This window comes from Falco rusticolus, chromosome 5, assembly GCF_015220075.1.
Source record: "Falco rusticolus isolate bFalRus1 chromosome 5, bFalRus1.pri, whole genome shotgun sequence".
Classification (NCBI taxonomy): Eukaryota; Metazoa; Chordata; class Aves; order Falconiformes; family Falconidae; genus Falco; species Falco rusticolus.
Window position 1 is genome coordinate 84,865,236 of NC_051191.1, and position 11,944 is coordinate 84,877,179.

General features: G+C 41.8%; 1 protein-coding gene across 1 annotated transcript; it reads right to left on the minus strand.

The window, feature by feature from the left end:
• Window positions 1-367: 367 nt before the first annotated feature.
• LOC119148749 (lymphotactin-like) lies at window positions 368-4,249 on the minus strand. Its single transcript, XM_037389302.1, is given in 4 exon segments — window positions 368-605; window positions 1,344-1,461; window positions 4,016-4,117; window positions 4,120-4,249. Coding segments are annotated over 4 exon segments (366 nt in total). The 5' UTR covers window positions 4,160-4,249; the 3' UTR covers window positions 368-499.
• Window positions 4,250-11,944: the final 7,695 nt, after the last annotated feature.

The following is an 11,944-nucleotide window of genomic DNA, read 5'->3' on the forward strand; positions in this document are numbered from 1 at the left end:
CTCCTTCTGAATACCGCACTGATCAGGTGATCAGAGCCTGAAACACAAGATTAGTTTACTTAAGAGATTATATAGGCAGGAGTAACCATTAAATGATACAGCACCTTCTCAAACCCACTCAATGCAGAACATTCTGACCTCCATCATCATTCATCCAGCTCTGTGCAAGGTCATCTTCTTTGCTACAGTATGTGAAAGTATCTGCCTCACCCTTAAACACCATACTGGTCAGGACAACAAGGATGAGAAGATACCTACATTCAGTTGTAAATAAATATTAGCAAGCATTTTAGAAAATAAACAGTGTAACAGAGTCCAGCTATAAAATAAAGGAGTCAGCCAGTGATGAACAGATTCTGTTGAGTTCATGCTTGTTCAGAGATTTATTGCCAACTAATAAATAGGAATTAAAGGCAGATACTAAGGTTTTCTTCCCTGTGATGTGCAGCACTGATGATGATTCCATTTGGTTGGCCTTAGATGCTTGCCTAGGACAGCATCATTTGCCTTTGGTGGTACGTGTTTGGTCTATTTTCTTTATAGCAGCCTGTGCCTGTTTGTGATCAGGGCTTACGCAGATCTTGATACCTTTTGCAGTGATAAACCTGTAGAAAGAAAGAAAACAAACCAGGTGGCCATTAAATTCCAGTCACCAAACTCAGGTTTGCTGTTCTCTTTTTTAATGCAGAACATGAGGAATAATGTGGTAAAACCACATCACATGCCAGAGTTTGTAGTTGCTCGTTGGAATAAAAGCAGTTAGCAACATTAGTTCCCTATTATGACACAGGTACATATGTAACATACATGGTCATGTTCATATATACTGATATCTAGAAAACCGAACATACCTGGTATTCTGAGATTTTATATGAAATCATGATGAACATTTACTTCCTAGGAGCAGATCCCAGATTTGATAAAAATGTATGCTCATGAGATCAAAAGACCAAAAACAGCTCCTAGCAGGAGTCAGTTACCCCAAACTCTTCTACATGACCTTTCCCCTTGGCTCAGTTCAGTGCACTGGGCTGCTGACTGCTCCACCCTGACCCCTCACTGAGATCTTTCCCACTTTCTGGGCACAAAAGATCAGGCTGTTCAGTGAGATTTCAGTCAGCTTTTGTGAGCAGCGTACATCTCCCAGCTCTCTGAGACCCACTCCTCTTCCCTCGCTCCCTCAGCTGCCAGGTGACCGCTTCATGGGGGAATGGAAGGGTGATCCGAACTAGCCAGATATAGTGAGTTGAGCCATGAAGTGTCTTCTGATTCCCTTTCCCTTTTCAATGGTAAGTGTGTTTGCATAGATGAATCTGAAGGTGAACTGGGCACTGGATACTTACACGATGGCATCTACTGGAACTTGTCGCTTTTCATAGTTGACAAGATTTCGGATATTGAGTTGCCGGGTAGACAGACGTACACAACTGAATTTGGCCATGGACTGACTTGCAATGCTTCCTAGAAGGGGAAAAAATAGATAAATGACAAAGGCAGTCAATACTGTATCAATATTTAGCCATTGTTACTTAATAATTATGAATTCCAGCAGATTTCCAGTAGTGATTAGAACATGAGTGTCTTATGATGTACAGCCACAATACCAGTTACGCAGAAAGCTTAAGGTATATTTTTGTGATGCAGCCTACCATCTCTGAAGTGTTACTGCTATTTCAGTTAAGCCACCAATTTTCACCCATTCTCCTGAACAACTGTGTAGTTGTTCTGCCCCAAGGGAGTCACTGCTTCAATAGCAGACAAAATATTTGGCATCATTCATAATTAGGTCTGTATCATCTGCAGATAAGTGTCCATATGGAGTAGCGCCTAGAACCAGCACCTTTATGGGATGGACGTCTAAATGCCATCTGAATGTGGATCAGTAATTCCCCCTACTTTCCAAGTGAAGGAAAGGAAAATGTGGCTACTTGTCTCACACTGGACATCCAAAACCAGCATTAAAAAAAAAATAATCTTGAAAGAGAGAGAGGTATATCTGCCAGAAGACTAAGTACTTACATACTGTTGCTATAAGTCTGGTTTCATAGGCAATGGAGTGCTATCATCTCTTTCCTCAACATTTTTATGCATTTCAGGGAAACGCACTGGTGATTAATAAAGAGGATTGTGGTATCAGTGTAAAATTCTCTGGGCCCTTGTTACCTTATGTGATGATAACTAAAAATGGGAGGTCATTTAAGTGAGATGGAGTATACATGACTGGAAGGCCCCACTTACTAGTTTCTGGTTTTCTCCTCCCCATCAAAGACAGGTTTGGGAAGGCATGAGTGGGGCAAACAGAACACTGCTGTATTCTGAGTTTGTTTTGGTTTTTTGTGTTTGTTTTTTGTTTTTGTTTTTGTTTTTTTTTTTTAAATGTATGGAGAAACCAGCTTCAGAAAAGTCCAAGAGCTGTTCAGGTACAACTTGCAAAATATAAAACCTGCTTCACATAATCTCATTATCTGTGAGCTTTTCTTTGTTTGAAATAATTGGAATAGCCGAGGCAAACACACACCAGCCTTTGCAGAAGCTGTAGCATAGTCAGTGCATGGGTACTGGCAGAGTTGCTTATTCTTGAGATTTTGTTTGCCTGAAGGAATATCTCTTCTGATCTTGCTTTAGTCATGAGTAAAACAATGTATTTTTTGATGATTCATTACAAATACGTTTCTTACAGCCTCAGACTGGTTTTCAAAATGTGGCATTTAAAGACCTCAAAGATAGTCAAGCAATCCTCACTAGTCCTGGAAATACTCTCTCTGCTACTAACCTATCTCCAGGGAATGTGTGTGGGGAATACCAGCAGAGCTTCTCTAAGCCTGGGAACAAACCTGAACCGCTCTGCACCTATAACTACCCTTTTTCTGTTGGGTTGTTTTGTTTTTTTTTCTTTATCATTCTTCTTTCTAATCCTTTTTCTATCCCTTGCACGCCACCTCAATGTGCTTTTTCAGACTTGGTGATATTTATGGCAAACTATACAACCTGGAGAATGACATGACAAGCTGATTGTCTGTGATATGAAGAAATGAGCAGCAGTAGCGTTAATCCATGTAAGAGAATGTAGTATGATTTAGCTGTAGCAGCACATAACCAGTGTGTAGCTACATAATTTTTTATGCTTAGCAGGTCTCAGTTTGGTTTTGGTGTGGTTTTGTGAAGATGCTTTTTCTATGTGTTCCTCTTTGCATATTTTTGTGGGTTTGCATATGAGTGTTTTCTGTGATTTTTATGTGTTTGTGTGAATCTGATTGTGTATAAGAAGACATGTGCTTATGTGTGTATGTTCATGTTTTCACATGTGTAGCCTAATCCAAAAGTTACAGACCTAAACATCACTGTAGACAAACTTATTTAAAGCATGGCTAATAAACATGGCTCATATCAGTGCTCATAAATGGTCCCAAGTAAGGTGTTAGACTGTATGAAATCAGGAACAGAGAGAAGACATTGCATAAATCCATTGCTCTCCTTTGCAGTTTGTTTCATAGTTTGCTGATCTGTACAAAACATTTGGACAGAAACAAGCAAATAGGCAAAATGTGATATAAACTGGAAGAACTTTTTAAAATAGGGACATTAGAGGGATTAAGGCTATATAGTTAGAGAAAGAAAAAAAACCAAAACCCAAAACATGTAAAAGTAGTATATCTGGAAAAAGAAAAAAATACATCTTACTCAAGAGATATTTTTCATAAAATATTATTAACCTATAGAACTTATTGCTATATGACATCAGCGAGATTAAAAGACATTGTGTCTTCAAGATTTCATGATTCTAAGAGAGATAACAATGGCACAGAAACTCTCCATGCATTAAAGCAGAAGCCAACCACTAATTGACAGGGCATCAGATGAAATCTCCCATAAAGGTGCCTTTCTTGCAGTTCTGATTTGGATTTCTTGCAAGATTTACCTTATGAATCAGCTCTGGCTGAGAATGTATCCTGCTCATCAGACCACTGGTACAATGGGAAGCAACTCCTGTATTCCTTTTGGGCTGTAAACTTACCTTTCACTGTGTGCAGAGTGAAGATGCCAAGCCAGAAGATGACGAGGATAGCTGCAGCGTGGAGCTTCATTGCTGGTGACTTCTTTGTCAAGGCAGAGAAGTGGCTATTGTCAGCCCTCTTTCACCAGGTTTATATATTGTCATTCAGTGGTCAGTTCTTGTCTTCGCTTTTGGGGCGTCATGGGGGGGCTGACGATAAGTGGAAAAAATTGAGTGGCAGTACTTTTTCTGGTGACAGAGAACCACCTCCTTTCCCCCACTCGTCCTTCACTAGCCCCCCTGTGAAGGTTTTTCCTGCTCAAACCCTGCTGTGGTTGCACTTGCTTCTGTGTTGCAAGTCGGGTTTATTTCAAGCTGCAGAAAGTGAGAGCTCTTGTTCTGTAGTGGAAACCTTTAATGAATGTTCCTGTCCTTTCACAACTCAATTTAGAGAGCTGTAGCTAAACCGCACTGCAGAGGCACAGAGTAACTTTCAGAGGTACCTCTTTGACCAGTGGACCACGGACCACTGAAAAGGGGAACTGTGAGCTAAAGGATGATGGAAACAGGAACGTCTTGGCTTTTTCCATGGTGGCTGTAGATAGTTGGTCGCTTTAATGTGTAGGTTTGGAGGGGTATCACTCCTGTTTCCTGTGTGTGGTGGAGAGTGTCAAATTCTGTTTTCTCTGTGATTTGATATGGTCAAAGCTGGTATTTGCCATGTGCTGGGAGAAGGAAGAGTGAACATACTTTTTACATACAGAGCCAGATCCACTAACCCACCTGCCAGTCAGGCATAACTAAAATACAGTGGTTTCAAAGAGGAGTAAGAGTATAAAGTTGTTCATGGGGGTTTGGTGCGGGGTCTTTTTTTGATTTTTTCCCCCTTTTTTTTTCTTTTGTTTGTTTGTGCTGTGGTCGTTCTAGTATAAGGAATGGAGCCCAAGAAAGTAGCCAGACAATCAGAGAGGCAGAATTTATAGGGAAGAAGAAAAAAGTTAATTGCATTTCTATGTAAACATGGTGTTGAGAACAGGTCTGTCAACTTGTTCCAGTTGTACATCTATCAAAAGTTTTGGTTTTTTGTGGTCTGTGTTAGTCCTATTACTTAGTTTTAGGTGCCCTTTCTGTATTGTGGTAAGGTGGTCTGTGTTACTACTCAGAGCACTACAGCATTGCTACGTGCATTAAGAAAGATTTCTTCACCAAAAAGGTTGTCAAGCACTGGAACAGGCTGCCCAAGGAAGTGGTCGAGTCACCATCCCTGGAGATAGTTAAAAGACATGTAGATGTGACACTTAAGGACATGTGTTAGTGGTGGAGAGCTGGCAGTGTTATCTTTATGGTTGGACTTGATGATCTTAAACATCTTTTCCAACCTATATGATTCTATGATTCTATACCAGTGGTTTTTTGCCTGCAAATACTTTTCAGGCAAGCTGTGGACTTCCAGGCCACACATGAAGCAGCACCTGAGCTGGCATCGTCATTCAGAGCCTCTGAGCAGAAATGGTCTCTCATGCTCTACATTCTGAAGCCTGGTACAAAAAGCAATGCTTGGCTAGGACCACGGAGACCCAGGCAGGGCTGGTGTGAGTGGGTAAGCACCAGGCTGCCCAATGCCTGGGACTGTAAGGCAGCAGTGCAGAACAGCTGTCAGTGCAAAGCCTGGAGCAAGCATCCATTCATGCGAGTCTGAAGTTTCCCCTGCTCTTACCTCCAGGCCTTGCTTCAGCTGGTTACTTCCAGTTTTCAAATTCTTGACAACATCAGTGTAACAGCATGTGGAATTAAATTCCCTAAGATCGCTCAGGCTAATTAAGATCAAGGTAAGAACTAAGGTCAAACGCTTGACTCCTAGGCTCCTAATAGCTGGTCTGTAACCTCAGGAACAGTCTATAGGTCTTGCAGGTAGAGAACACGCTGCTTGGTACACTTGTATATACACGTACCTTCTTTGTTCCTTTTGGTTGGATTCTTTCATCTTACATATACCGTGCAACCCAGGGAAAAGCAACGGCAAAAGCAGACAGTAAGCAGGTATAAGGTACTTGCTGCTTTACTTGAAAGCCCGCTAAGCCCATTGCAACACTAATGAAGCTGCAAGAAAATGGAAGCCAAAGCTTCAACCAAAGCCCCTAAAGGACATGCCTGATGCCACACAGGGGCATAACTTCTGACCTCATAGCACTACCGGGAAATCTATGTTAAGTTTGTATTCAAGGAGCGTTGCAGTCTGGTGTTATGCTGAACCCTGCCTGAAATCACTCCTTGAATGAGATATTCTAACTTCTTGCTACTTGTCAGCTTTAAGATGCAAGATAGAAACTTTTTCATTGATGGTTTTCTCCCCGTTAAAAGAGGAGATGCAACCCACTTGGGCTCACTGCTATGGTATGTACATGTATGTACATACTCACTTTCTACAGCTTTGAGAGGAAGGGTCACCAGCTGTATTGAGCATGAGCCAGCTCAGAAAAATTCAGTTCTTCCCACAGAAGCTTCTGAAAGTTGTCAATTCATCCCTGAGGTATTGCTAGAAAGTGTGGTGCTTCTACCGTTTTCCACCATTTTTAAGGTGGGATGGAAAAATTGCCCTGTGGCAAGTTTTCCCCTCTTTGTAGTTCTCATTTGCTGTGGCTTTCTGGGCTGTTGTTCTGTGTAGCTGGCTTATGTCCAGTAAAGTCTCTGTTTTGGAGAAGAGTTTTACAGGCTTCAGTCCCACAGCCCTGTCTGTGGCTATTTGGTATTGATGTTCCAGTGTTGCATAAGGCTCATTTTGCATGTACCTCTGTGCTGTGGCAAAAGCTTAGCGCAACATGGTCAGATGTATAGTCTTTCTGTTTTCTTGCTGGTAAGCCATGTTCAAAAGACAGCTAATAAGTGCCCAAAGTACTTTTCCTATAACTGCTTCTCAGCTCTGGATAAGTTGAACGCTAATGATACTTGTCCGGGGGCTTGGCCGCCTCTTGCATGGCTCGGTTAACACAGGCTGCTTTCAAAGCATTCTGGAGTAAAATTATCATTTGCACCTTATGATACACCCACAGACAAAAGGCACAGTATGATTATGGAGTTCTCTAATAGTTTGTGAAGTCTGAATTTTGGATACAGATGGCTAACTTTACCGTGATGCTTCCCAAACTCTTGGCTACAGGTACGATGTTGTGTGTACCATGAGAGCTGCCCCCTTTTCCCTTCCACATCTCCTGTTTAACACGTGCACTCTTTGCTGAGAGAAGGCAGGTTCAGACAGTGGGTATCGCAGGTATGGATGTGGAGATGGATCAGTATGTGACCTTTGGAGTCTGCTTGTGCAGAAAACCACAGGCTTTGAGTTAGTCTCCTAGGCTTCCTGTATGATGAGGCTGGGACACACAACCCTGGGAGAGGACAGCAACAGCAAGCTCCTTCTTGAGATGTTCAAGGGCTCTCCTAAGTCCTCCCACCCCTGTCCATGCAAAGCAACCTGCTTTTTTCTGGTATTTTACCAATACGGTGGCTGGGACACGGAGAGGTGAAGGGACGCGTGAGACTGCTCACACCCAGCAGGAGGCAAAGTCAGGGCCTGCTTTAGCACAGCTCATAGCCAACTGCTGAATGCAATAGTTTTCTTAATTTTTAACAAAGTCACTGAAATAATTGTAGTATATACCCTGTTGCATGTCAGCAACCCTGCTGAAGGAAAAAAACCCCAATATGCACTAGGCAGAAGTGTCAGGCCTAATATCAGAGTTTACTTACCAGGGTGAACGGTCTGAAGCATTGCATCTTCTCATCTTGTAGTTAGCTTTCAAAAAAGAGAGGCCAAGATCTTCACAAACAAGTAAATTCTTATGCACTCCTAGAAATGAGCATCTATAGTGAATGTTCAGCAGCCCCTTGAACTTGAACATGTGCCAGCAGGTCACCGTCACTTCTGAAGACTGATCAGGGAATTCAGTGACTTTCAAAGGACACCCAAGTACCTCAGCTTAGACACATCTGTATCTCAGACAACTGTTTTTAGGGTGGCAGATACAACCCTCAGGGGATATGCGTCTGTCTCCATGATTTACAGTAGCAATATATGTATGTATCTTATGCTGGACATAATAAGTGAGCGAAGTTAGGTGGGACAAATCTGACGTTAATGTATTTTGGTTTTGCACTGTTTAACAGTTTGGAGTATTGGTTTAAAAATCACCAGCAAGTGACATGCAGCTGTGATATTTATGTGACTTTCCTCTCCCCTTTCTTCCTTTGCTTTTCATTATTTTTGCTGTGTAGATTTCACGCTGATTTCATAGGTACCTGAAATAGCAGTTTATGTTCAGTCTCTTTCATTCATATTGTAATGGAGTAGAAAAAAACACATGCTCAGTGCTCACATCTCATCTTAGAGACAATGACTTTTAATCTGATCACTTAAAACACATTTTTAATAACTACTCTGTTTTGTGCTGATTTTGGCAGAGCTCCTCCTTTAGAAATGTAACCCTGTTAACAATACTTTCTCTTAATCATAATAGACTTTTTGCTTGTAGACCATCTGTTTCCACTACCATGCTGCCAGCTTTTCCCTGGTCCTGGTAACATGCTCCTCCCCTGCTGTATCATGTGCTCTTAAATCAGGTAGTTGTATCAAAATACTTCCTGCAGTCATCCAACTTGAAGCATTCAGATACATAAAATTAGACTGAGAATTACTTGGTTTGAAAAGGACCTTGAGCAAGACATACAAAGGCTACTCTATGCTCTATAGTCAACTCTACACTCAGCTGTACGCAGGCATGCACCTGTTTTCCTGATGATTTAAGGTGACATGGCATGAATGTGGCAATCTTTTTATAGCAGATATCTTGGGTCTTTCATTCAGTGTTGTTTTCTTTCTTTTTCTTTTCTTTTTCTTTTTTTCCCCAATGAGCAGTTATACAGTCACCCAAGAGTTTACAAGAGGAAGACTCTGATCCTCACCTATATTATCTTAGTCTTGTGTGTTTTGGTTCCTTGTGAGATAACATACCAGGAAGCTAACTAACCACTGTGGTGCTGCAGAGAATTGCAGAGGTAGGACTGTAGCTCAATTCTGGGAAAGTATCTAAATATGTCACATGCTGAAACAGAAGCCAGATACCTGTGGGAATTTGTGGAATAGTCTCAATCCATCCTATTGCTTTTTTCTTCCTTGTTTTGATTTGGCTTCCCCCCACCCCCCTGCTTTCGCTTCTGTACAGCTCTCATGTAAAACAGAGAATGCGGATTTTGTTTGGCACTTCTTCCTGTGCGTGCCATATCTGTAGGATCAAGGATGTGGGAACCAAGTCTTACTCTGTTAGTTTTCAGGCGAAGAACCAAGCCTACTGTGTCAGTAATAAACCTACTTCTTGGTTAACCATGGATAGTCAGTGTCAGTAGACACTGGAGATGGATCTGGACCAATGTGTTGCTTCTGGGTAAACCTGAGCTTTCCTCAGAAAACTGAAGAAGCTCAGATGCTTATGCTTTCTCAGTGGAGAACAGTTTCCTAAACTGTATCTCATGCTTTGGAGAGACCCCCTTGTCCAATCTGTGTGTGTTTGGATTCCTTTGCTCCATGACGTTCATCGCAGGAAATATGTTGAAGAGCTAAGGTTTTTAGGGGAAGGGGGGAGTTACAGGCATAAGACCACACATCAATGATATTAATATGTCTCGTTCTGATCTGTTGTGCATGTGCTATTATTTACAAATACGCAGACTTTTTCTTATGACTGCCATTAAAACTTTTGCAGTCATATCTCTTTTAATGAATGTTTGGAGGGGGGGCTGTGTAAAAGAGAATCCCAAATAAAGCAGCAGGTTCCAGGCAACACAGAGCAACAAGGAGAACAAACCTGGATTCAGCTTTCAGTCCTTTATCTGCTAACTTCTCTTGACTCCACCCAGGAATTACTCTTAACTCCTCAGCATGTGTTTTCACATGCCAAAGAAAATCGTGCATGCTCTCCACATGCTTGTGGCTGTCCAGTTAACATGTCCCGATAGACCTGCTGCATCAAATACCCCTATGCTGCTGGCTTTTCACTATAGTGGAGGCCCTGTGTTGAGTCTTCCTCCTGTTCAGACACTAGGTTTTGAAAAACTTGTAGGAATTTCTGCCTTTTGTTTTGCATTGGTTGAAACTGGCCAGTGGGTTAAAAAAAGAAATATATAAAAAAATTAAGGGAAGACAGATGAATAATGCAAAATTCCTTTTTTGAAAATGTTACCTTCTTGAACTTTCCAAAAGGAAATCCTTGGGATTTATTTCTTCTGGTTTTCCTCACATAGTTGATATCTAATAAGTGCATTTGTTTAAAACAATAATACTTGTAGGGGTTTTTAATAACCAAATCTTCATGAGGTCCTATGGTGGAGTTGAACGAACTTAACAAAGTTTAATCTACAGTTACTATGTTAACCCCTATGGCTTCCAGGAAAAAAAAAAATGAGAAGAAGGTAGGAAGAGATCATTCCAGAGTCTTTGCGAGAGAAATCCATGGATTTTTTATTTTTTTTTCAGTGAGGAAAATTTTCTTCCTTCAAAGCGAGTTACAATAGCCTCTGGAACAGGTACTTTTCTACTTAATCTCTCAGATGAAGAACTGCCACACTTTCTAACCACACCGCGGGTGAGGTATATTGCCTTGCTTCACATTGGTTACTATAATCTGACAATTTAGGGCCACATCCTGTTCTGCAAAGTGTTACAGAATTTCTTAAAACTGATCACAGCACTTGATCCTCATCAGCCCTATGAAAAGAAACTTGGTGCTCATGCAGCCATACCCTTGAACAGATACAGACTGAGAAAAAGTATTTTCTTTTCAGTTGGCTTATATTTCCTTAGCCATTTGCTCAGTGAGCCCATAATGACAGGAGAGTGACCGTGCAAACAAAGGCTTAAATGAGAGGGGCAAGGAAAAAAGAGCTTAGCTCACAGGGGCCTGCTGCAAACACCCACTCTTGAAATAAATGTTCCGCTCTGAACCTTCTAAAAGAGAGTCCTTGGGGTTTATTCATTCTCTGGGTTTTTCCTCTTCATAATGACTATGAAAGCATGTGTTAGACAAATGCATCAGTCTGTATTATTCACCTGAGCTCACTGCAGCGAGTGATGCAATGTGGGAGGCAAGAGGGGATGGGAAATTTTCCCCCCTCAAGTTAGCATTCATTTTGTTCTTTGCAGTTTCAGACATGAGGCTGTGACTGTTAAATGCTGTTTCACTTTTCCTTTGCAAACTGCTTTTATCTCTGACTAAGGGCTGCAGAACCACCACCCCTCCCTTTGTCTAAGACAGCAATAAATTAAGAGCTCCCTCCCATGGTTATCATATTTCTTGCACTTAATTCAGCTGATTTCAGCGTGGCCATGGGGTACTGGATCCCTCCGGCATGGTTCAGCATGCCCTCGTATGCAGCACTGCATCCTGTTCAGCAAAGCATGCCAGACCTGGGGAATGCCCTCACCCTCCTCCCATACACAAACCCAGCCCAAACTGGCCACATATCCCAGTGGCCAGTAAGGCGACCTGCTTGTGTCAGCTCTAGTGTCAGGTTATCAATCAGTTTCCTTTCTGTGCAGATTTACTGACATGGAACACTGGTTTCGGCCATCCCCTATACTACCTTCTTTGAGATAAATAATCCTTTTCCTCATTTTCTAAACAGAATGAGGAGGTGGCTACTGGTATCGTACTATCAAAGGCACACATGGGGAATAGGTGACCTAATCTCTACTTGATGGGTCAAGTTATACTTCAGAGCAAGCAGGTGTTGATGCAGCCCCAAATTAAATGGGATCAGAGTCAGCTGAATGTTGCTAGTTAAAAAAATCTGGGGACTGCCCTACCTGTTTAGTCCAGTCCTTACCTTGCTCCAGCTCTTCTTTCTGTCAGTCTACCTGTGAACTATTTTGCCTCCTCTAACTGCGTGCAACCAACAGATTCA